The sequence below is a fragment of the Panicum virgatum genome, chromosome 9K (genome assembly GCF_016808335.1).
Source record: "Panicum virgatum strain AP13 chromosome 9K, P.virgatum_v5, whole genome shotgun sequence".
Taxonomy (NCBI): Eukaryota; Viridiplantae; Streptophyta; class Magnoliopsida; order Poales; family Poaceae; genus Panicum; species Panicum virgatum.
In genome coordinates, this window is record NC_053144.1 from 64187080 (window position 1) to 64213318 (window position 26239).

The window sequence follows — 26239 nt, forward strand, 5'->3', positions numbered from 1 at the left end:
ATTAAACAAAAGGCCGCCACGGATTGGCAAACAACGGCCGTGCCAAAACTTTTCGGAACTTTGATCACTAATTAGAGGTATTAAATAAAATCTAATTACAAAACTACCTCATTAGCTATAATACTATAGCTAATGAGACTTTTGACCGTACGATTAGAGGATGATTAAACATGATTACTGTAGCATCACTGCAGCCAATTATAATGAAACTTGGCTTATTAGATTCATTTCGAAAAATTACAACCATCCGCAAAAAAAAATCACAAATAAACTTTATTTAGTACATCATGCATGCATTCGTCTTTTTTGGAAAAAAATTCACGCTCTCATCCAAACACGGCCGTTCGCTGGAACCGTTTGGCTATTCAATTCGTTCCTTGCTGGAACACTCAGCCGGGGCAAAACTCATGCGTGCTCCCGAAGTGATGTGAAGCTACTGCCAGTCTGCCACGCATATCTCTCTTCCGCGAGCGTCATCGGCGGCTAGAAAATCTTTGGAGATGTCGATGCGGACGTGTGGGATCAGGACAGGGCGTGTACGTATGGCCACGGATGCCACTTGGACTTGGACATGGGTACCGGGCCAAGCAACGGACTCCGACTTGTCGACATTCTCTGTTGTCGGTGTTAGGAGCTTTGTCCGACAAGTTTCTGCTCTGAGGTTATGGTGCTAGAAAATGCAAGCCTGCAAGGCAAAACTTACCTGTTTCGGAATTGCTGACAGTTCGCAGGAATCCTGAACCAAGCATCTGCTTCTGCAGTTTAAACCTTGGCAATAGCCGTGCGGGTAGAAACTCCCCGCCCCCGATGTGGAGATATGGTTGTCCAAATCACAATGTTATGCCTATCATCAGGCTAAAAGTGCTACACAGATATCTACTAAAAAAGGTAAGAGCGTTATGCTTATCATCAAGCTAAGAAATCAGTAAGGAGCACATAGATAAATACTAAAAACAAGTTCACGTTGATATAAAGGAGCCACGGATTATGAGACAAAGGAACTCATGGCATTCTTGTACCCCCCCCCCCCCCCCCCAACACACAAAAAATGGTGAGAACGAACACTATACAACCATGAAAATTGTAAGTAGTCCATACTTACATTCGCACAAAAAGGAACTGACAGCAGAAGTTGGAATACTGTTAGCCAGGTGGTGTCTCAAATGTTTGCAGCAGAAGTTCTGCATCAAATTGTGCCGCTCATTTCATGCAATTCTTTTTTTCTTGTATGAAGGAGCACCAATAGCTATAGCTTCCTATCATCCTCATGTACAATGTTGATTTAGATTAATCCTTCTTCATTTGATCAGCTGATCTTTGAGGAAGATTGTATAGAAGCAGCCCAAGCACTAAGGTGGCAGCACCAATTATAAAAGATGTGCTCAAATTTGTCCCTTCAGGTAGATATGGTAGAGGCAGTGACAGAACATAGATGGTAAGAGGTACTGCAGGGAAGTATAACGTTAGAAAAGATATAAAACAGAGCGAATGGAAGAAACATATCACAAATGCTTCAGATTAAAAAGGGACTGTTTCATGAAACTTGGTTGCAAATTGTATGAAAGCAATCTCGAGTCAGTCTGCCACGTGCTTATAGGAAATCTGCCCTAACACGACTGCAGAAAATTATAGCATGGCACCTCAAATGTTATTGTTTTAGAAACTTAAAGCTTTATATACCCTTGCCAGATTGGCTGACACTAGTACTTTGGTTCAACATCAAAATATGAAGAGGGAGAACAAACTGTTGCATAACCTGCTAAAGTTGATGTTAGTGAAGCAACCACAGCAGTAGACATCTTCACCAGATTAAGCACAGAAATGTTGAAGGCTATGTTCAGAGCCATGTAGAGTAGTGGTAGCAGAGGAGCTCCATGGCAATCTGAAAATTGAAACATTTAATAAATAATCTAGCATCATAGATTACAGGTAATCAGTGATACACTAATGGACTAAAGTATTTTGAGTTTGGTAAATATATTCCTGTGACATGCATAACCGAACAATTACACCGACCAAACAAAAAAAAGGATACTATTCAACTCTCGAAGATTCCATCCAATCACCACAGATTTGAAGTTACAAAATATGAGATAATGCTTATTTACCATCTGAAGGTACACTACAAGAAAATAAGAAATGTACTTACCCTTTAGGTTCCCTCCAATATTCAGAAAGCATGCAGCACCACGGTTTAGGTACGCAGGGAGTTCAGCAAAAGGTATTCCTTTCAAGTTAGAGAGAAATGGAAGGAGTAGGAAAACGAAAAGAGCCTGTACGATTCAAGATAGCAGATTTTCAACGAACAAAACATTCTATGATTCATAAGCAAACCAGAAACCACAATAAATTTGTAACGCATCATAGAGTACAAAAGAAGATCTTAAACTTAGTATCATTCCTGTTTTCAGTATTGACCATAATATACAGTTAACAAAAAGAAAAGAACTCAGTTATTTACCTGGAACCCTGAACCAAAAGAGTTGACTATAAATATATCAGGCCGCTTTCCCTATGTAAACATCCAAAACCAAAACTAATCATGATTTCAGTATCAGAAAAAATAATGACATAAATAAACAAACAGCTAATGAAATTATACAAACCTCAAGGCGTTTCGCTCCATCGATGAAAACAAACTCCTGCAGGAGTGCAAAAAAGAATAATGGAGCTGAGTAACCTGAAAATTCCACCACAACACTACTGATGAGGAAACTCAACCTTGATAATGGAAGCAGCAGCTTGAAATGCAGCTGAAGCTATCATTACTGCTGGCCAGAAAAAATTGAGTTCAGATAGAAATGGACCACCATTGGCTCCACTACATTTTCATAAAGAAAAAATCATGACAAAGCACACAAAAGTTAATCAAATCATGAGCACAATACCACTAAAAAATTCATGAGAATACAACTGATCCACCATAAACATTTCTCAGTTTGTATTTTTCCAAGCTTTTGGACAAGACATATATATTATGTCTTGTGGGAATATCAGGTTTATTCTCAGTACTATGCCACTGAAAACTCAGAATACACAAGCAATCTGTTAAGTGTTAAATATCTATGTACTGGTTAATATTTATGTCACTAACTTTTATGAGAAAATTAGTGTTATTGTGATTACTTATCGCAAAGTGGAATGGCACATGCAAATACTCTTATTGCCTGCACATCCTACAATCAACCAGTAGTATCAAGGATGAACCAAGGTGCTTCAATAATATCCAGTAGTATTTAGTGCCCAATATGGAAGTACAACAGAAGAGAAAGAAAAAATAGAAGACTAACTATTCCAATACAAACCTAGCCACTGCTAAAATTACTCCAGCGGTGACAAGCATGCAGCCAAGAATTTGGTTTGCTCTATATTTCCTTCCCAAGATGAGGACAGATAAGATAAGCTGCCAAACCAGAAAAGACTACAAAAGATGACAGTGCATGTTAGAGTACTCACAGGAAGTGGTCGTGAAAAAGGTCAATATACTTGATATGATCACTAAAAATGAATATACAAGCGAGCATGTGGATATGAACCCAACATTGTATCTAGAACAATTATAGAAGTGTTGATATAGCACTTAGAATGAATACAACAATCTAAAGAGAAATGCTTGGGGTGTTTGGGGGGGGGGGGGGGGGGTAGCAAAAACAGCATACGTGTGACCAGCATTTTTTACAGGATTATAATGATATATATAAACAGTGCATCCATACATCCCGCAATCAAAGTTTTATCTATGTAGACATAGACATTTTACCTGCGACAGCACTGGAATAGATGGCCCAGGCAACATAGCTGCGAGGATAGATAACATCGATACAATTCCATTTAGTTATGGTTTGAAGAAACCATACGTGAACCAACCGGCGGCGCGTGCCTCCCTGACCTGATGACCTACCTCCACACCCGCGCGCGCGCTATAATTTGGCGGCGGCGCTTACCTGAGGTGGAGGGAGGCTGCCCGCGCTCTCCCGCGGCGGCGGCGGCGGCGGCGGCGGCCGGCCGCGCAGGACCGAAGGAAGGAAGAACCAGCGATTCAGAGGTCGGATTGAGGGTAACGAACGCCCACCCAAACCCTTGCCGCTGCTGCCGCAGATGGAAATCTCCGACGAGCTGCGGTCGTTCGAGGCTACCGGCGTCTACCGCCTCAACGTCACCGGCACCGGCACCGGAGCCACCTTCCTCGACCCGGTCCGCCTCATCAACGGGTCCTACCAGCGCTTCCGCGTCATCCCTTCTGCCTACTACTCCAGAAGCTTCGAGCCGCCGCGTCAGGTAGGCGACCCAGAGACCGAGCCGCCCGAGAAACGGAGGAAGCGCAAGCGTAACCAGAAGTCGAAGCCTAGGGAGCTCAATGCCATGGAGCGGATCGCTGAAGCGCGGCACCAGGTGATGTGTAATACTTAGGGTTAATTGGAATGATGCCATTACAATTCTGCGATTTCTATGATATACTATTACAATTCAGCTATTCGTAACCGTGTCATTACAATTTGCTCTCTACCTGGCTCATGCCATTTTCTATGGCCGCGGCGACGTCGGGCCCACCTGCAAGCCGGCGTACCCATACGATTCTTCCGTATGGGTGCCTTTGCCCCTCCCCGACTCGGATAGAGCCCGTTGACTCCGTCGCTCTCACTCCCTGGCTCTCACTCGCTCGCCTCGCGTTCCCCCTCCCGACGAACCCTAACCCTAGAAGCTGAGGAGGCGACTAGCCGGCGGCGACGACCTGCAGGCGACGGCGGGAGAGGAAGTCACGAAGGGAGTTCCGGGGCCTGAAGTGGATGGCGAGTTCCCCTTCCATGGACCCGCCCCCCCACCCCAACGGGGGCGGGGGCGATGGAGGTCAACGGCGTGGAGTCCAGGTACACCAAAATCTCCCCGCATCTGACTTGAGGACGTGTGGAATCGTAGGTCGTGTTGATTTGCTTCGTCTGTATAGGGTTGATTTGTTCTCGTTAGAGATTTTGGTGGAAGGGTTCCTCACAGTGGATCCGATGGGTAGGAAAGTTTACTCTAAGGGTCGGGTGATTAAGTGGGATGTGGAGATGGGCTCGTTTTCGCTTGAATTGTTGATGACAAGTCTGCAAAATGAAGTGAAATGGGCACCAACCCAGTCTGCCACAGTCTGGTTCTATCACAAGAGGTTGGGTGAGGACATTAGGTTAACTGAAGAATTTCAATTGCATCAGATGTTTGAGATGTATGAGTCAGAGATGTGTTGCCATGTGGTTGTAGCTATCCTAGATAATACCAAAATTTCAGAGGTTGTGCTAACTGATGAGTTAGAGCCTTTGTGTGTGGTGCCACCTACTGATGGGGTGCCTGCTAACCCAACTGGAGTGTCTGCATACAAAGTGGCAGATTCAGAAGAGCCTGCAGCTAAGGAGGCAGATGTTCTATTCACTGACTTATTTGATAATGAGGAGGAATATGTTGGTGCGGATGATGAGCACATCTATATGCCTGTGCCACCATCAACTGCAGCAACATCAGAGCCTGAATCTCATGCACAACAAACTGAATCTCATGAAAATATTCCTGCTGCTGAAGGAGGTGAAGGAGGGGAAGGAGCTGAAGGAGGTGAAGGAGAGAAAAGAGGTGAAGGAGGTGGAGGACCAGTTGAGGTAGAGATAAATGATGCAGATCCCAGGAGTTCAATGTGATACATGATCCTGAGCACCCAAATATTGAGAAGGGTTCATTATTTCTTGATATTGTGACATTCAGAAAAGCAGTCAAGCATTATGCAGTGAAGAGGGGCTTTGAGTTCACTGACCTGAAGACAGATAAGACCAGGTTCATTGCCAAGTGTGCCCATACAAGATGTCCATGGAGAATACATGCTTCTAGAGTTAATGGTACCAAGACAATTGAGGTAAATATGCTTTGTTAAGACTGTTGCTCTTGGTTGTAGTGTTTGCTGATAATTGACTAACCTGTTAACTAATGTTGTGCAGATAAAAGTCCTTCCTGCTGAGCACAATTGCCCTACTACAAAACTGAGGGAAAGCAAAATGACTACACAAGGGTGGGTTGCTGACAGACTGTCTGACTGGGTGAAGAAGAATCCTGGCAAGGGTGCAAAGGATGCCAAAGAAAAAGTAGAGGAGGGGGATTATGGCATCAAGTTGAAGTATTCAAAGGCTTGGTCTGGTTTGAAACTTGCACTAGAGCAAGTTCATGGTAAATATGAAGAGAGTTTTCAGTTATTGTTGAATTGGAAAGCACAGATGGAGCTCAGTTCACCTGGTAGTCTGATTGAGATTGATTTAGAGAGGAAAAATAAGAAGATGCGCTTCAAGAGTATTTTTGTAGCATTGAAGTCATGTGTAGATGGATTCTTAGCAGGGTGTAGACCATATATAGGTGTAGATGCCACAAAACTGAATGGTAAATACACAGGTCAGTTGGCATCAGCCACTGCTGTAGATGGGCACAACTGGTTGTATCACCTGGCATATGCTGTGTTTGATTCAGAGACTGAGGAGAACTGGACTTGGTTTATGGAGCAATTGCAGAGAGCTGTAGGGATACCAGAGGGCCTGGCCATTTGTACAGATGCATGTAAAGGTCTTGAGACAACAGTAGGTGTTGTTTTTCCAACTGCTGAGTACAGAGAGTGCATGAGCCATCTGTATGGCAACTTCATGAAGTCCTATCAAGGAGATGTGTTTACAGAGCACTTGTATCCAGCTGCCAGAAGCTACAGAGAGGGATTATTCAGGTGGCACATGAAGAAAATTTTTGAGGTTGCCTCAGATGCTATAGATTTTCTGGAAGAGCACCGCAATAAGTTATGGTACAGAAGTGGATTCTCAGAATCCTCCAAGTGTGATTATTTGACCAACAATGTTTCTGAGAGTTTCAATGCTCAGATGAGGCATTTGAAGGGTCTGTTGCTACATGAACTGGTTGATGGTTTGAGAGAGCTGATTATGGAGAAGAGGTATCTTAGGAAGAAGATAGCAAGGCAGATGGAAGATGGAATTCTGCCAAATGTGATGAAGGAACTGAATGCAATCAGCATGAACCTACAGGTTGTTAAGGTTGCCAGAAGTGATGAAGACATTGCAGAGGTGACCCTAATTGACAAGTGGAACAATACTAGGAGGCACTCTGTGGACTTGGCAAACCACAAGTGTTCATGTAGAGAGTGACAACTAACTGGTAAACCATGTAGACATGCCTTGGCATGGATTTTGTCCAACAGAGGGATGAATATTGGGGACTATGTGCATCAGTATTATTCAGTTGCTAAGTTCAGGGCTGCATATGAAGGAAGAGTGGAAGCAATGTCTGACAGATCTCAATGGCCAACTGTGGATCTTGGCTTTAAGGTGTACCCTCCTCTGTTGGGAAGATCAGCAGGAAGACCAAGAAAACAAAGGATTAGGGGTTGTCTAGAGAAGAAGGCAACAAAAAAAAAGGTCAGATGCAGCAGGTGCAAAGACTTTGGGCACTTCGCCAAGACTTGCCAGATGCCTGTGGTTGGAGAAGATGGAGAAACAGCAACTCCAAAGAAGAGGTAGTAATCTGTCCTTTTCAGTTTTATTTTGTTTCTGGGCCTATCACTCACGTTGCAATTCTTTGGAATGTAGAAAAAGACAACCTACTGAAGACACTGCTGGACCATCACAGCAGCCACCCAAGAAGAAGAAGTCCCCAAAGAGGAAGAAGACACCAAAGAAGAAGAAGACCCCAGCCAAGAAAAAACAGAAGCAAGCTGAAGTTGCTCCAGCCCCAAGTGTTGTTAGGAGCCTGAAAGCTTGATTGAACATGTCAGCTGGAGGATCTTGAATGTTTCAGCTGTGCATCTGGCTTTTGTAAACTGTCTAGCTTTTGTAATGCTCCAGCTGTGAATCTGCTATGTAGCTTCAGCTGTGAAACCTGTCTTGTATGGTCAGCCTGATATGGCTGTTGAACCTGTCTTGTATGGTCAGCCTGATATGGCTGTTGAACCTGTCTTGTATGGTCAGCCTGATATGGCTGTTGAACCTGTTATGTAGATCAGCCTGTTATGGCAGAATATTTCACCATGTTTCCATCCATCCATTTTATTTGAGCACCACAATAAGTTATGACAGAATTCAAATGTGCCATGATAGAATTCAGATAGGCAGATAAGTCATCCATTTCATTTCAGCACCACAATAAGTTATGACATTCAGCTTCACAAACTGTTATGGCATGTCACACATGTCCCAGCAAAGTAAGCAAAAGGAGGGCACACACTCAAACCTGCAAAATGAGGTGCTTCACCGAGACACAACTACACTAAAACCTGACTAACTACACTACCATCTAAGGCTGACTAACTACACTACCATCACTTCTAGCTAACAATGACTGGAATCACTTCCACAACATTGTCAGCACAAGCACAATGCCAACACAAACACATACAACAGGTACCACTAAAGCTCCCATGATGCTTGTCTTCAGTTCACCCATCTGCATCTGCAGCTTCGCAATCTCTCCCAGAGCACTGTCAATTTGAAGCTTCATCTGTTCAATCTGGGCCATCACCTCGCCAGATTGGCCATCTATCTCTTCACCATCTTTGCTCTCTTCAGCAGCAGCTGCAGCAGCCTCAACTTCACCACAATCACGCTTCCACCGTGCCCTCTGTGCATCCAGCTTGCGCAAGTAGCTCTCGTACTGAAGCTCCGACCATATGAATCCACAGGTTGTGGGATCCCCCTGCCACAGTACCCAAACCCTAGCATTGTCACGATCCACCAAAATCGGCACAGATGCAACAAAATCGAAGCAAACTAACCTTCACGTTGTTCGGGCACTTGTAGAACAGCTCGTTGTAGGTGTCCGGTTGCTTGCTCCGAATACAGATCAAGCGGCAACGGCAGAAAGGGCAATCTTCCAGGCGAACATGATTCCCCTGACTGACGACACCGGCCGAGGTCGACCCTGACGACGCCCTCACGGAGATCCCGTTGCCCCTCATCGATGGCTTCAAACCGGCGCAGGAGGAGCACGTGGGGAGGTCGACGGCGACGGCGATGGCGACGGCGGGGAAGAACAGGGGATGCGGCTGGGTGTGGGGACGGGCGAGACACCCTCGGCTCGGCTCGGGCTCTATCCGAGTCGGGGAGGGGCAAAGGCGTCCATACGGAAGAATCGTATGGGTACGCCGGCCTGTAGGTGGGCCCGACGTCGCCACGGCCGTAGAAAATGGCATGAGCCAGGTAGAGAGCGAATTGTAATGGCACGGTTGCAAATAGCTGAATTGTAATGGTACATCAGAGAAGTCGCAGAATTGTAATGGCATCATTCCAATTAACCGCTTTGCTGTGGCTGCGGCATCGCTGAAACATTGGTTTAAACTGTTAGTATTGATCCAGTGCAGTTACTAGGATTATTGGCCGGCTTTGACTGCGTGCCAGATGATTTTGAACTTTAGGTAGTCGAAAATGGAGACAGAATGTTTGTTTGGAGGCTGTAGAGAATTCTGAAGTGTGTTTTACAAGTTAAGTGATAGTATTTTAATTACTGAATACTTTGTCGTTACCTCTTACTAGGAAGTGAGGCATTTACTCTTGAGTGCACACGAATCACTCATTAAGGATAAATATCTACTGGAGCGCCTTTCCAAGATGATGGAGGGCAAGGAGCACAAACTTGATGTGGGAAGTGGTTCTGAGAATAATTTCGTTGAGCTTGGAACCTCATGGCGAGCACCTTTCTATGAGATCACTATTTGCTTTTGGAAGCCCCATGTTCTGGGCCATGGGGAAGGTAAAATAATGTTGCATATGCTTTATTTCTTGATTACCATGTTTGCAGGTACATGATGGAATACTGAAGCAGTAATATGTTCATTCTGATGTCATAGGTTCCATTAATGCCCGAAAGACATCCTTTCCACTGTTTAATAGCATAATCAGTGTTGAAGCGATTGACGAAGCGGAGGGAGACTTCCAGAACAGGCACTACATTTTACCAAGAGGAAGTTGCTTCTTAATGGTAAGTAAACATCCTTCTTTTTGTTACATAAAGCTTCAGCTAACTGAATGATCCGCCCTTAATTTTGAAATGCCTTTTCATGCTCTGGGTGACCCATTGACATAAAGAGCGACTTTGAACGTGTTCGAGATCTCATTCCTGGTATGCTAGAATGTAGCATCGAAATGGCTAAATACGCACACATCTTTCATTGCTAATGAAGGATTCCTTATTTTGTTGTTTGCTGCCCTTTTTTCTCTAGGTAGTTCAAATCAAGGGTATAATCTTATAGTTGTTGACCCACCTTGGGAGAATGGATGTGTTCGTCAGAAAGAAGCGTAAGTTCAGTGTTCTTTGGATTTTATTTGTCTATGAAGTGAGCAAGTATTTAATAACAATTTCCATACACTTTTTTTTCTTTGTCGAGTAAATAGAAGCTTGAGTGCCCTGAGCGCTACATGTACCTTATGACTTAATCCTGGTCCACATTGTGCAGGATCGGTCCATAGTTGTTGACTCAACTTGCATTTTCTCAGTCCTTCTCATCAGATATTGCTTTATCCTTTACATCTGTCAGTTTCATGTCTGAACACAAAATTCTATTTTTGCTTCTGATACATGCCCTTGTTTTTTTTTTAAACAAATACATGCCCTTGGTTTTAAATACTTCGTTTTAGGTATACTCTTTAGCTGATATTCAAGTTAGAATGTTGTCTCCAATAGGCCATTGTAGTCGGGATATTATTACCCTTAGCTGACCATATAGTGTTTATACTGTCTTCTTTTTTTTTCTGTAAAATAGTAAAGTATGAGTTGGCTGTGTGTGCAAAACTAAACCATATGTGGTTAAAATGAGGTCATGCTTGTCGCTATCCACCATCTCCTTAATTGTAATTTCAATATCAGCAGATTTTGTGTTAGGAACCTTGTAGAGTGAAAGATCATTCATTCAACAATTTATGCCGTAGGTATCCTACACTTCCCAACAGATATTTATTGTATCTTCCAGTGCAAGAACTTGCCCATCCAGCCGGAGCCCTTCTTGTTTTATGGATTACAAATCGGGAGAAATTGCGCATGTTTGTTGAGAAAGAGTTGCTTCCTTCTTGGGGGGTGAAAGATCCCACTGTATTTTATTGGCTGAAGGTTTATCTTCTACTCATTAGGCACTTGCTGGCGCAGCATTTTCACTGTTAGAATTGCTAATTTTATTGTGATATCATTTTCCCCCCTGCAATTTGATTCTAAAGTTCTCAGCAAATCATAGGTGAAACATGATGGTTCTCTAATTGGCGATCTCGACTTGTTCCATCACAGGCCTTATGAATGCCTTCTCCTTGGCTACATAAATGTTGTAAGTTTATCCCACCAGCTTACTTGACCCTTGTCTTGACTGTGACTTTTTTCTGCTGGTGTATTCTAAATTTATATGTTTAATTCTCATGGTTCGTTCATGTAGAACACAGATGCTAAGCAAGGATCAAACTTCAAGTTGTTAGAAGGACCCCAAGTAATTATGAGTGTTCCGGGGGCCCACTCAAGGAAACCTCCACTTGAGAGTATCCTTCCCTGCAATACTTCATTTTATAGCTTGGAAAAGACACCCTAGTAATTATGAGTGCTCTGGGTGCTCACTCTTTATAGCTTGGAAAAGACACTAATGCAATGTGGTTCTTTTTAGCTGAATATAACAGGTGGTCAATCGCTCAATCCTTAACCTGTAAAAGAATTACTTTCAGAATATATTCCAGGTCCTAAACCTCCAAGATGCATTGAGCTTTTTGCCAGAGAGTTGTTCCCTGGATGGACCTCTTGGGGAAATGAGCCGCTGCATTTTCAGGATTCCATGTACTTCTCAGAGAAGTAATTTGTTTAGCAAGAGCATGATATGAGCGTCCGAATTGTTGATGCAACTGCTTGGGGAAATGGCAAGTGCTTTTGCATTAGCACTCTCTTTTGTTTTTCAGTAAGTAGTTATTTTCCCCTTCATGACTGATGTATAAATTGTTGTATATAGCTTCTCTTGCTGACTGTTATTGACTTGTAACACCATGCCGTGTCTTTCTTCAGATGCTGATGAACACTCCAGATAAACTTGCCATCTGCAAGTGCTGTCCTACCGTGTGACCTGTCGATTCCCAGCAATGCTTGATTGGTAGCAGGTCCAATTATTTTGGCAAAAAGCTGGTGGATTTGTTGAGTGCAATTACATCCTTAGTTCGACACCGTGCGGTTCCCTGCATAATCCATGCTTATGGGAAACTCTGAGCAAGTAGTAACAGGCAGTCCAAGAGATGGAGCAGAACCAGCATTGCCTGATAAAAGGTTGAGCTCACCATCTTCAGAGGATTCAGATATCACAGAGATATAGTAAACCACTGAAATTAGCCTGAATTTTTTTTATCTATGATAGTCATAACTCATAACAGTTTGACAGTAGTACATCATAGCAAGTGCCGTTATTGTGTACAAGATTGGGAGCTTTCTGGTCTGATGTGTGCTTTCTCACATGTATCATATTGGTATTGCAGAATGTACATTGATTTGCCTTGATGTAAAGCGAAGCGACTCCTGTTGTGTTTTTTTTTCCTTCTGATGGTACGGTGCCTAGTACCCGGTGTCCATGTACAGACATTGCAGTATTCTAGCAGTTTCACGACTTGGATGTTCTTTTGTTCCCCAACATAAGAACCTTACATCTGATTACCCACCATTATTTTCTTTATCCGGAGAACAAATAGCGGATGCTCTTAGTAGGATTCAATTACAGTCATGTTCAGCTCAAGATCCTTAATTATTGTTCTTCGTTGACAATAATTTTATGGTCAGATTTGAAATTGATGAAAGAAAAGATTGGCTGGTCAAGATCCCAACTGGTAGTCAATATCGCAAATGCTGAATTGCCGAGTATCAAAGCTCCTTTCGAATTCCAAGGGAAAAGAACAAACAAAGCACAGCACCACTGTGATGCGAATCAGTGGTTGCGGAGGACTGCCTGTGATGCGAACCAGCAATCGGTTGCTCCTATCGCATTCTTCAGTAGCTGAGTTCTGTGTTCTTTCGTCTTGTCGTGTCCCTTGCATAGCTAAGTTTGGATTGCTCAGTACAGTACATTTGCAGTGTACTTGTCGAATGTCATTGGGAGGACGATCTTTGCCGACGGGAACTCTGCCGGCTGCGGGGGCGTCTATTCATCGCTCTCTATCACATAGGCCGAGCGCCCCGCCCAGCCCCGCCGTCGACCGCCGCCGCCCTCATCACCGCCGCGCTAACTAATTTCGCCGCCGTACTGTCCATCCACCGCCGCTGCCTTCTCTCGCCCCCGCCACCGGCCACCGGCCACCGCTCACCAGTTGTCCGGAGCGCCGCCTCGCCCTCCGCCGGCCGAACCGCCGCCGCCGCCGCCCCCGGCCCCTCCTCTTCTATAGCTGGAGTCCATGGAGCCGCCTCGGACTCCAGCAACCCCGGATCCTAAGGCCGCCGCCGCCCACCACCACCCCGGCCGCCGGCGCTCCGCCCAGCAACCACCCCTCCCTTTCCACTAGCTCGCAACCCCCGCCGGCAGCCGCTCCCCCCTGCTCGAGGAAGACGATGAGCGGCCGGCGCTTTTGCGATGGGTTGAAACCGTTTCGCATATGCGATAAATAGAAACGGCGGCCGGCTGCCGCAAGCATGCTCACGGAGCCCCGGCCGTGCAAATTGGACGGGGCGGCGGAGACTGACTACGTGTTGGGATTCGAGCGGCGTATGGCGATGCTTATGCGTAACGGTACGTGGCGTCGTGGCGACGCCACCCCCTGGTGCCGAGGCCGTTGCACCCGCAGCCGACGGCGACGCCCAGCCCGACGCGGCCGCTCTGGCCGCCGCCTGTCCGACGCCACCACGGCAGGGGCAAATGACGCCTCTACCACTGCGCTCGGCTGCTAGGCCGGCACTCGCGTCAGGGGTAACTCCGTCCTTCCGCGCCCGTTTCAAACATCGTTAATAAACCGCTCGTCCCTGCCGAACTGAACATTGAGCAACCACTGCAAATCTCGAGAAAGCTTTGACTCCGCAACTGCAAATGCCGGGCGTCAGGTCAGCGTCCCCCTCGCCGGAGCTACGCCGCGTCCGGACGGCCCTACCCGCCTCCTCCAACGTAGCCAGTGCCAGGGCCAAGCTAGCTGAGAGAGCCAGGTCTCCGGCCAATTCGAAGCCGAGGGGGGCGGATGATCATATGAAGCGGGGCAAGAGTGGTGGAGGAGAGAATGGCAGGCTTATCCCGTCAGCGAGGCGTAGGAGCTCGCCGCCGCCGCCGGCGGCGGCGGTCAGCCCGGACGTCGGGAGGATGAGGTGTTCCTGGATCTCCGCAAACTCGGGTGAGTTCTTCACTGTTTTTCTGATTCCTCCTTTTTTTTTGGCTTCACCATTCACCAAGCAGTATGGTTCTTACGATAAGTGAAAGAAATTGCCTTCTGTTTATGCTATGGTTGAAACTTCTTTTTGTGTTCTGCCTTTGTTGGATTGTCAACACATGCAAAAAGAAAAAACGGACCAGGGTCTTTGTGTTGACTATTGTACGTTAATGAAATAGTAGTACTGGATATCCTGTGCTTTAATTAACTCCGTAATTGTTATCCATGAACATTCTGGAATTGCCGATCAGGCGATCATGTATCTTTAGTATAGACTACAGATATCCATTCTGCTGCGATAAGAAACACCTGAATTTTCAGCTTTATGAAATTATAGGCCCACAGTGGTCAACTAATCTTATGCTTTTGTGGTACCCCCACTTCAGATCCGCTCTATGTTGCATTCCACGACGAAGAATGGGGAGTTCCAGTTCATGACGATCGTACGCTCTTCGAGCTGCTCACGCTATCACAAGCCTTAGCTGAACTCACCTGGCCTGCTATTTTGGTCAAGAGGGAGGAATTCAGGTGTGTTTCCACAACTGAAACTCTGTTCATTAATGATATCTTAGAATGGCCACTGATTGACTGATACGTAAGATATGAAACAGGGAGATGTTTGATGGCTTCAACATTGCGTCCGTATCTGAATTTACAGAGAAGAAGATAAACCTGTTGAGATCAAATGGAAGTATGCTGCTGTCAGAGCAAAAGATACGAGCTGTTGTAACGAATGCCAAACAACTGCAGAAGGTGCAGAGTCTGTATACTTGCAGTTATTCACACTTGCATTGAATCTTTTTGTTTACTCTGATGGACGAGGGCACAGGATTGCACTTCTGATCAGGCTGAATGCCAATATTTTCCTGTTTTCTATTTTGGCGTTAATAGTTGGGGAAATAGGCATCAGAAATCTGTCAACATGAGAAATTCTGACCATTTGCCAAATGCATAAAAGACCAGCTGACCAGCACAGCACTGAATCCATTTCCATCTATCCATACAGAGAAAGCCCAAGAGGCCGAGACCTTGTTTGTATGGGCCAAATATTACATGGGCTTCCTTCTTGTGCACATGATTTCAGATTCACCTTATTTGATCAAACATGAAACAGCTCATGTGCTCCATAAACTCTGTATGACTGTATCTGTTGTGTTGAACTTTGGAAATGTTCATCTGCAGGTGGTTCAGGAATTCGGATCATTCAGAAAGTACTGCTGGAGCTTTGTGAACCACAAGCCCATCACGAACTGCTTCCGCTATGCTCGCCAAGTACCTACAAAGACGCCGAAAGCTGAAGCCATAAGCAAGGACTTGATGCGCCGCGGGTTCCAGTGTGTTGGCCCTACAACGATCTACTCCTTCATGCAGGTTGCAGGAATCGTTAACGACCATTTATCGTGTTGCTTCAGATTCAAGGCTTGCAGACAACACAAGGCGACTGAAAACAATGTCGAAGCAGAACCAGCATTGCCTGAAAGTTTGAGTTCACCATCTTCAGAAGATTCAGAGGATGTAGTTAATCACTGAAATTAGCCTGAATTATTTTATCTGTGATAGTGACGACGTACAGTTTGACAGTGCATTGGGATGCTACCGAGCAGCAAGTAGTAGTGTATATAGTAGTGTGTATAAAGATTGGGCGGCTTTATGGTGTGGTGTGCTTTCTCACATGTATCATATTGGTATTGCAGAATGCACTTTGATTGGCCTTGATGTAAAGCGACTCCTGTTGTGTTGTTTTCTGTATGTACGGTGTCTGGTCTCTGGTGTGCATGTACAGACATTGCCGTGTACAAGGTTCTAGCAGTTTGCCATTTCATGTCTGTTCTTTTATTCCCCAACAAAAGAACCTTGCATCTGATTACCTAAGATAAGTTTCTTTATTCCAAGAACAATTAGCAAGCGTCAATTAAAACGGTGAGTGGATATGATTGAGTATTGACGGGAATATCAAGTTACTACTAATCTTCCTCTGTTTTTCCTGCTAATCCAGGATTAGCTGACACTTGGGCAATATTTATGATCGATGTTATATATACTTTTAGACAAACAAGCTGATGATCTTTGCATAAACCTAGCAATGCAAGTACCTACTGTTGTTTTCACCTTGCATTTGCAAGACCTACATATGAGCACGCAATCCAAAAGATAAACGCAGCATCGATCGTAGGCTGCTTACATCTACAAAAACATAGTAGAGTGTTGTGTTGACATGGTTATGATGCGTCAGCCCTTATGTCACGCAGTTGCCTTGTATAGCAAATCGCACGATAAAGTTTTCCCTCGAGAAGTGAGCCCCTAAAACAAAGTGATCGCAAGAAAGTTCTCGCACCTTTCAAGCGCTGGATACGGTTAAGCGGACACCTAATTAAAACGGGCCCATAAACTAATGACGACACGATGGCCACGTTTCGCCTCGCCATGGCCGTGTTCTTCTCCTCAACCTCAAGCCACACTGGCAAAACCCTTTTGTTTAGCGTTTACACTTGGTCATATTTAAGCTTGGAATCCCATCATTTCCCCCCTCACACACAATTCATATCACCCTCTTCGAGAGGGTGCCTCGGAATCCGCACCGGGCCCTTTGCTCCGGCCACGCCGGCGCCCGAACCCGGCCCGCACGTGTCGCATCCGAGGAGGCGCCAAGTCAGCGATGCTCGTCCACGTCATGCCGGATCAGCACCGGTGTGCGCTTCGCCGTGTGGACGGAGCCTATGTCCGCAAAGGTTAGCGAGTTGTTTAGTGGCGATTAACGTTAGCCCTTTCGCCTTTTAATTTGTCTGAATGTTCCAAGGTCCCCCAGGCCCGGAGGTCCCCTACACCCTAACCCTAGGCTAGCAAAGCCAAGGCCATGGCCACCCTTTGCTTGTGTGGCTGGGTGGTTAAGCTTTACCGTGCAACTGGGGATTAGTTTATGGCGGAGGTGTTAGCATGGGTGTTAAACCCTGCAAAACCATGGACCGGGGCGCGCCATGTGTGCAGCAGTCTTGGGGTTGAAGCTTGCTTGCCAGCCAATTAATCCGGCTCCTTAAAATGTGGCACAAAACTTGGCACCTTTCCAGGGAAAGCCGGGGCATGCATGATTCCGGTTTACACTTGTTGCTACGGTGGCGCGCAAGCCCTTGTACTGTCATTGCTGAACACGTGTTGCTCGGTGAGTGGAGGAGCTCGTAGCCATAACCCTTGGATGTTTCTTATACTGTCAGTAATCACCAATATAGTGATAACTACCGAACAGGATGGATCAAAAACATGGTTACTTCACCTATAGCTAACTTCAACAGCATGGTCGACCAAAATGCATGTGCCTAACATTCATGGACGAAGCAAATTACTACTAGTACTAGTGACAAACTAAGTTTAACTTCAGAATGCTTGCTTTTACAGACTGTTGATGGTGGCCCTGCAAGTTGCAACTGCAAGAATGTTTCCGGGATCCATTGTACTACACTCGGTGAAGAAACAGTGGGCAGCAGCAGTCGGCTCGGGATTAAATGAAAGAAGGGCAGCTTGACTCGTCCTCTGAATGCCTTGACTTCATTGACCCACACGACAGTTGAGGGCTACCCAACACGTCCGAAAGCTGACGATCCAGTCAGTTAAGGCAGGCAGCCGCGAAATTAGCAGCAACCTAGCTGCGGTCGTGCTCGTGGTCGAGGTTGAGCCGATCACGCAAAGGCCGCCGCGGGAGGCGCGAGCGAGCTGAGGGAGATCGCCGAATCGCCCAGTACGCGCCCCGAGGCGTAGTCCCTTGCTGCTTTCCTCCTCCATTTCGCGTGCGCGCGCGGCCGGCCGGTCGGTCACGGCCGTCGCTGTCGCCCTCCCCGGCGCCCACGACGACACCGCGCCGGGCTGCCGCCCAATCCGGGCGCGGACGAGGAGAGATCCTCCCCCACTAAAACATTTGAGGCGCAGCTAGCTAGCCCGATTAGGCCGCTAGCTAACCAAAGGGGGCGTAGCCCCGCGGGCCGAGGAGATTAGGTTTGGTGGGTTGGCGGATTATGCTGGTGATTAACTAAATGGCGCCGGGATTCCACGAGTTGGAGATGGGGAAACAGGGCGGGGAGGTGTCTGAGATAAGGATGGCACTCCCTTAGTTTATGCGCCGGCTCTCTCTCTCTCTCGTACTAATCAACGCCCACTTGGGGGTTTGGTTTTTCAGAGTGAATGACTAATCAATTGCCAAATTGTGCTGCGTGTGTGTGGTGCGTGAGGCGCCATGCGCATCAAGCCCCCGTGCCGTGCCAAAGCCCAAAGGGGGCCTCACTTGCTAGTACTACTAGGCATGTGACGGGGAATCAGCCACTACTCTCTCTCTCTCAGGTCTCAGCCCGGGGTGATCGATGTGCTCTACACTTGGCATCTTATTCCAGCCCCCTCTTTTTTTTACTATATACTGCTACTGCCAAACTTTTGTTTACTAGCACCAAGCCCCTGCATAAAAAGAAAACCTAGATTTTCGCGTGATGCCGGGCAGATTCCAGGCCAGGCCGGGAATACTAGTCAGCAAGATGAAAAGAGCAACAACAGGGCAAGAAAAGGACAGCACGCAGGGCCAGCCAAGGAGGCGAAACTGCGTTCAAGTCAAAAGCTGGATGATGCATGCTTAAGAGCTCATTAAGCTCGCTGGGGTTTGTTGGGAGCTTAATTACCATGCGGTTTACCGTGCCCTAAACAAAAGCGACGATCCTTATCCGGTCCTCCCCGGCGAGGTTGGTGACTACAGGGGTTGGGTTGGTTGGTTCATGGACGCACGTGGAGGGCCGGCGAGTCGTACGCGCCGGTCAGGCCGGGCCGGATAGGTCCAGAGCTAGTCGTACCACGGCGCGATTTGTTTAGACTGATCATTAGCGCGCGTCTTAACCTTGGGGTGTTAAAGCGAGGATGCCTAGATTTGCGCTAGTGTGTGTGTGTGTGTGGCGCGTCCCTGCCCTCTCTTTTAATCCGAGTGCGTGTCGTCGTCCTATACCTTAGTTGAAGGCAAAGAGCCAAGGAGTGTTTTGCTAGCTGATGATCAATCTACACGCTGATGGATCGTACGTATTCCGTTTATTACACATCGTGTTCTCAGTTCTCAGTCAGCGTTTTTCTCTTCCATGCTTGCGGTGATCGAGTGGCTGGATCGATTGCCCGTGCAGCACGTATCTGCGCTGCTTATCCTCTTTCCAAAACTGGGGCGTGAGGAGTTACGGTTGTGGACGTGAGTTCCAAAAATAAGCAAAAGTGTGGTAGAACACGCTCGGATGGAAATTCACTCGATCGATAAGCTTGTCTTTTATGCAGGCACGCGATGACTCATCAATAGTACTTGCTAATTCAACTAGAGCAAATAAAGAATGCTCATGGATTTCATTCCGTACATGTGCAGTAATAGTAGTAGTAATATATTTGTTGGCTATGTACGGAGTACTTGAAGGTTTTATCTAGTTTAAGACCAAAATCTTATTGGGCGGGCGGGCGGGCGCCGCTAGCGGAAGCAGCGCACGGGGTCGTCAACCTCGCGCACGGCGCACGGGCGGAAGCGGAAGCGAGCTAGGGTTTGAGGGGAGGGGGCGGCCACGGAGGGTGGGAGGTGGGCGGAGCGGCCGCCGGCGAGGTCGCCGGCGGCCGGGGTGGTGGCGGGAGGCGGCGGCCTTTAGGTTTTCGGGTTGCCAGGGTTGGGGGCGGGTCGCCGGCATCCATGACCGCCGGCCATAGAGGAGAGGGCCGGGGCTAGCGGCGGTTCGGCCGGCGGAGGGCGCGGCGACGGGAGAAGACGGCGTGACGGTGGCATGCTCGATTAGCGATGGCGGCGGCGGAGGCCGTCGGAGCCGGAGGTGGCCGTCGGCGGCGGGGGCGTCGGGAGGAAGAAGAGAGGAAGAAAGAGGAAGGAGAACGCACCTGTTCGCTGGCGACGCACGCGCGCGGAGCAGCGTCCCCCAGTTTAAGAGGCCTATATATAGGTACAAGCCAGTGCAGGGGTGAATCTTAGATATTTTGTTCTCCACTGGATAATCTTTTTTTTTTGAAGGGGATCCACTGGACAATCTGATTAGTACATTTCCATCTACTCAATATATATCTTCATCCCTTTTATCCCAGAGATGGGAAATTATTAAGTAGTGCATATATATGGGATGGATGTTTCGAACTTTTGGAGCACCTGTTCAACATGGCTATAAACCTATAGGTACCGGCCCCAAAAAGTCAAGCCTGCCACTGGTCGACCAGTACGTAAGTTTACCGGATGACGGAAAGGCGACGGGCGCCCGCTTGGGCGGATCGGAGCAGCTACGATGCGGCCACGGCATCGCCACATGCAGCTAGCTACGCTCGCACCGTACGCACACGGCGCACCCCTGATGAGTGATCGATCGATGACTGTTAGGGTCCTGCTGCTCAATTTGGCGGATACGGCTCGGATTCGAGCGAGGGAATTGGGGAATCGGAGAACATAGGAAGAAGAAGGAAGAAACAGAGGAAGAAGAAGGAAGAAACAACAGAACACGATAGGTGGAAGGTTTCAGTTTGTTTTCTTCATAGCCAGGTCATCGCTCGTAGACAGTTATATAGTCCATTACAAGGCCAGCTGGCCCACAAAACGGCCCATGGCCGGGAATAACAACTTCGGCCCAAAGCCGAAGACGGTTCGGAATGGTTTACTTCCCGCTCACTCCTTCGCTATACGGTACAGGTGCTGTAGGACCGTGACATCACCTCCCCCTTGAGATCCAGGTTGCCCCCAAACTGGAGCATTCGGAAAACGGCGCATAATATCATGAATCTCTTCCCAAGTAGTGAAGTCGGGGTGAGAGGAGGACCACTGGACTTGAACCTGGGATTGTGTTGATGATCCGATGGAAACCAGACGATGATCCAGTACAGCGACAGGAAGTAGTTCTTGAGAAGAATCCAATGGAACTGTTGAGATATCAAAATTCACCTGTTCATTAGGAGGCACGTGCATCTTCAACTGGGAAATATGGACAACTGGGTGAATCTTGCACGATTCTGGAAGATCGAGGTGATAAGCGACCTTGCCAATACGTTTCAAGATCTTGAATGGCCCATAGAACCGAAAGGCCAGCTTCTGATTGGACCGTGGAGCGACCGAAGTTTGAATGTATGGTTGTAATTTCAAATATACCAGTGAACCAACCTCAATTTGACGCTCCGAACGCCCTTTATCTGCATGTACTTTCATACGCTGCTGCGCGCGTAGAAGATGTTGCTTGATTATGTGGCTCAGTAAATCCCTCTCTTTCAGCCACTCTTCAAGTTCAGGAACAGATGCTGCATTCATATTGGAGATGCCAAAATGCCTGGGAGGGTGACCATAAAGAGCTTCAAAGGGAGAACGCCCCAAAGCCGAGTGGTAAGATGTGTTGTACCAGAATTCAGCAAGAGGAAGCCATTTGCACCATTGCTTCGGGCAAGCATGAACTGTACAGCGCAAAAAAGTCTCCAGGCATTGGTTCAAACGTTCGGACTGGCCATCAGTTTGAGGATGGTAAGAAGATCTCATCAAGAGCTGAGTATCTGTCAGTTTAAATAGCTCTTGCCAAACTGCACTTGTGAAAATATGATCTCTGTCTGAAATGATTGCTTCAGGAAGTCCATGCAGCTTATACACTGAATTCAGAAAAACTTGAGCCACTTGGAAGGCAGTGAATGGATGGGACAAAGCCATGAAATGGGCATACTTGGTGAATTTATCAATCACAACCAGAATGACATCATTTCTGTTGGAGGAAGGGAGCCCCTCGATAAAGTCCATGCATACAACTGTCCAAGGTTTGGTAGGAATTGGTAGAGGTTCAAGCAGACCAGGGCTTTTCACATGTTTAGCCTTGGCTTGTTGACAAACAGTGCAGAACAAATTTCCTGATGGAGTCCTTCATCTTTGGCCAGGCAAATAGAGCTTTAACATGGTGATAAGTGCCATGGAACCCAGAGTGGCCCCCTATGCCACTAGTGTGCAAAGCTTGTAACACATGCTGCTGGCCAGGGCATTGTTACCAATCCAAATCTTGCCCCGAAATCTGATAACACCATCAGTGATAGTATAATCCTTGGTGCCATGAGGAGATAGGGCTAGCTCAGCTAGTAATTGTGAGGCAACAGGATCATCCTCATACCCTTTAATTAAATTTTCAACCCAAAGAGGAGTGCATGCAGAAACAACATAGATGGTACTAACAACTGGGCATCGGGATTGGGCATCAGCAGCTTGATTAGTGTTACCTTGTTTGTAAACAATATTGAACTGAAGATCCATCAATTTGAGAAGAGCTTTATGCTGCAGCTTAGTGTGCACACGCTGTTCAGTCAGATAGAGTAAGCTCTTATGATCTGTGCGAATTACAAAGTGCTGAAGATGGAGGTAAGGTCTCCATTTATCCACTGCTAACAATATAGCCATACACTCTTTCTCATATGTTGAAAGAGCTTGATTCTTGGGGCACAATGCTTTGCTTAAGTAAGCCACTGGATGCTCATTCTGCATAAGTACAACACCTAAACCAATATCACTTGCATCTGTCTCCAACACAAATTGTTTACTAAAATCAGGTATTGCCAAAACTAGAGCTTCAACTAAAGCTTGTTTGAGGAGACTGAAAGATTCCTGGGCAGTTGGGGTCCAAAGAAACTGGACACCCTTTTTCAAAAGCTGTGTCAGAGGTCTGCTTATCATGCTATAGTGTCTTATGAACTTCCTATAATAACCAGTTAACCCCAAAAAAAACCCTCAGATCTTTAAGGTTGGAAGGAGTTGGCCAAAGCTTGACAGCCTCAATCTTAGAAGGTTCTGTTGCAACCCCTTTACCAGAGATGCAATGACCTAGGTATTCAATCTCAGTCTGAGCAAAGGAGCATTTAGATAACTTCAGCAGAAATTGGTTTTGCTGAATAATCAGAAATACTTGTTCTAATAGTTCTAGATGTTTTGATAATGAAGAAGAGTATATCAGTATGTCATCCATGAAAACCAAAACCCCTTTTCTAAGTAATGGAGCAAATATCTGGTTCATGACACCTTGGAAGGTTGCTGGTGCATTGGTTAGACCAAATGGCATCACAAAAAACTCATACAAGCCACTGTGAGTTCTAAATGCAGTTTTATGCTCCTCTCCTTTGGCAATCCTGATTTGGTGATACCCAGACCTAAAGTCAAGCTTGGAAAACCACTGAGCCCCTGCCAGCTCATCAATCAATTCATCAACAATGGGTAGGGGATGTTTATTTTTGACAGTGATGTTGTTGAGATGCCTGTAATCGACACAAAAGCGCCAAGAGCCATCTTTTTTCCTAACCAGCAATACAGGAGAGGCATAAGGACTCGTGCTTGGCCTAATTGTACCATTCTTCAGCATTTCAGTCAACTGCCTTTCAATCTCAGTCTTTTGAGCTAGTGCTAATCTGTATGCCCTGGTGTTGACTGGTTGTGCTCCAGGTATAAGAGGAATGTGATGATCATAGGGTCTTTCAGGAGGAAGGGAGTTTGGATCTTGAAACAGGTGAGAATACTTATCCAGCAACTGAGAAACTTCAGGGGTAGGATTGTCAAGCTGCTGGTCAGAAATTGGGTGAATGGACAATGCAATAGAATATGTTCTACACTTAGACCACAACTGCACACAGTGTGTAACAGCACCCCTCCTCAGCAAACCCTTCAATTTGCCAGCACCAATAGCAGAACATTTAGTTACCTCTGTAGTTGTTCCTTTCAAGGTAATTCTTCTGCCTTTGTATTTGAATCTCATGATTTTCTTTCTCCAGTGCACCCACATCGGGCTACAGTCCTCTAACCAGTCCTCACCAAGGATCATGTCATAACACTTGAGTGGAAGAATACCAACATTGGTAGAGAAGGTGTGCCCCTGAACAGCCCACTGCAACTGAGGAATGGTCTTGTTACAAACCATTGGACTGCCATCAGCTACCATATATTGAGTTGCCTCACAAGACTGAGTACTATAGTGTAGTTGATCAGCCAAGGCAGAACTGATAAAGGTAGAGACACTACCAGAATCCACAAGAATAAGCACATCCTTATCTGCAATTTTGCCATGCAACCTCATTGTCCTTCTTTTAGAAGATGAAGGAGATACAATGGCACCCACAGCCATAACTGAATCAATAGTGTCCTCTTCATCACTTTCAGGGACATCTTCCAGCTCAGGCTCAAGGGCCTCCAATAACTCTTCTATTTAGTGAATGGGTACCTGAGTTGGACATGTGTGATTCCTACCCCACTTCTCTCCACACTTAAAACACAGACCATTCTTCTTACGGTGAGCTAACAGTGCTTTAACCTTATCATCAACATTTGATTTATCAGGTGCAGATTTGATTTATCAGGTGCAGTCACTTTGTCTGAACTCGTACCTCGATACTTGTCAGAAGAAGCTGAAGACCGAGAGAAGTTCTTACTGAATTCTTTGTCGTGGGGTCATTGCCGGGCATGTGCCAGTTCTTCTTCCTGAAGTAAAGCTAAGGCAGAGGCGGCATCCACATCTTGAGGGCGATGCAACACAATTGGGCCCGGATTTCTTCTTTCAGACCGCCCAAGAAACGGGTGACAAGGTACGTATCATCATAAGCTGAGTTGTAAAGAAGAATGCCATGCGATAACTCCTCGAATCGAGCCAGATAATCAGCGACAGAGCCCGATTGCCGCAAGGAATCCAACTGCCTGAGATGCAACTGATAATGGTCTTTGTCGAATCGGGTGAAAACCGCAGTGCAAAACTGCTCCCAATCCACAATACGACCACACCGCTCCGCAGTGTGCAGCCAAGCCTTGGCCGCGCCCTTGAAATTTAGAGCCGCGAAGCGAATCTTCAGATTATCGCCCACAGAATACACCTCGAAATACATTTCACAATGGTCATGCCACAATCTAGGGTTCTCCCCATCAAATTTAGGAAACTCAATCTTCGGAAGCGGAACAGAGCGTCCCGTTCCCTCCTGAGATCCATCATGCAAAACAGGACGATGGGGTGGAGGATGGGAACCTAGGATCCCACGCCAGCATCCCGGTGGTGAAGGTCGTCGTGGTGCCCATGGGGCCGCTCCCCGGATGACGCAGGTGGGCGCATTACCGGTGGTGGAGCCAAGTTGAGGTCGAGCGGATTCGTCCACCTCGATGGGGGCTGTGGCGGCGCCGTGGACGGTCGGAACGAGGACGACGATGGAGGTGGTGGCGCCACTTCGAGTCGATGAAGCCGGGACTCCAAGCACTCGGTCTGGGCGAGAAGCTTGTCGGTGGCGCCTTCCGCCGCAGTTCTCCAGGCTTCGAGTCCAGTCAGCTTGTCCAAGGCTTGAGTCATCATAGTCTCGAAGCCGCTGAACTTCATCGCGAGGTCGTCCATGGCTGTCATCAGTGCCGCTTCGAACTTGGTAGGTTTCCGCGGCGCCAGTTCACGGCCGCGCAACAAATCCGCGTTCCTCAACTACCCTAAGCGGCGCGAGATGAGAGGTGTGCGATGACGCCGGAGCGGCTAATCAGCGCTATGCGGTGGCCGCAGCCAACGGCGTCGGCAGCGGGGCGTGGACGCCGGAGTCAGAGAAGACCCGGCGGCGAATCGGAGCAAGAGTAATGCTCCAGGTGAGGAATCGGAAAAAAAAGAGAGGGGGAAATCGTTGAACAAGACTCTGGTACCAATTGTTAGGGTCCTGCTGCTCAATTTGGCGGATACAGCTCGGATTCGAGCAAGGGAATTGGGGAATCGGAGAACAGAGGAAGAAGAAGGAAGAAACAAAGGAAGAAGAAGGAAGAAACAGCAGAACATGATAGGTGGAAGGTTTCAGTTTGTTTTCTTCATAGCCAGGTCATCGCCCGTAGACAGTTATATAGTCCATTACAAGACCAGATGGCCCACGAAACGGCCCAT

General features: G+C 46.9%; 2 protein-coding genes across 2 annotated transcripts; one reads left to right on the forward strand and one right to left on the reverse strand.

The window, feature by feature from the left end:
* Window positions 1-943: 943 nt before the first annotated feature.
* Window positions 944-4364, reverse strand: LOC120646976 (protein CLT2, chloroplastic-like). Its single transcript, XM_039923544.1, has 8 exons — window positions 3761-4364; window positions 3306-3421; window positions 2722-2821; window positions 2607-2642; window positions 2462-2512; window positions 2150-2273; window positions 1757-1882; window positions 944-1445 (listed from the first exon to the last, which is right to left on the reverse strand). The coding sequence occupies exons 1-8, from the start codon at window positions 3815-3817 to the stop codon at window positions 1288-1290; spliced, it is 768 nt and encodes a 255-aa protein (XP_039779478.1). The 5' UTR covers window positions 3818-4364; the 3' UTR covers window positions 944-1287.
* On the forward strand, window positions 4062-16082 carry LOC120648229 (methyltransferase-like protein 2). Its single transcript, XM_039924962.1, has 13 exons — window positions 4062-4392; window positions 9543-9759; window positions 9857-9987; window positions 10095-10128; window positions 10229-10304; window positions 10935-11112; window positions 11234-11320; window positions 11426-11525; window positions 11694-11831; window positions 13986-14324; window positions 14747-14888; window positions 14972-15113; window positions 15543-16082. Exons 1-13 carry the CDS (start codon window positions 4099-4101, stop codon window positions 15888-15890), a joined length of 2226 nt encoding a protein of 741 aa, XP_039780896.1. The 5' UTR covers window positions 4062-4098; the 3' UTR covers window positions 15891-16082.
* Window positions 16083-26239: the final 10157 nt, after the last annotated feature.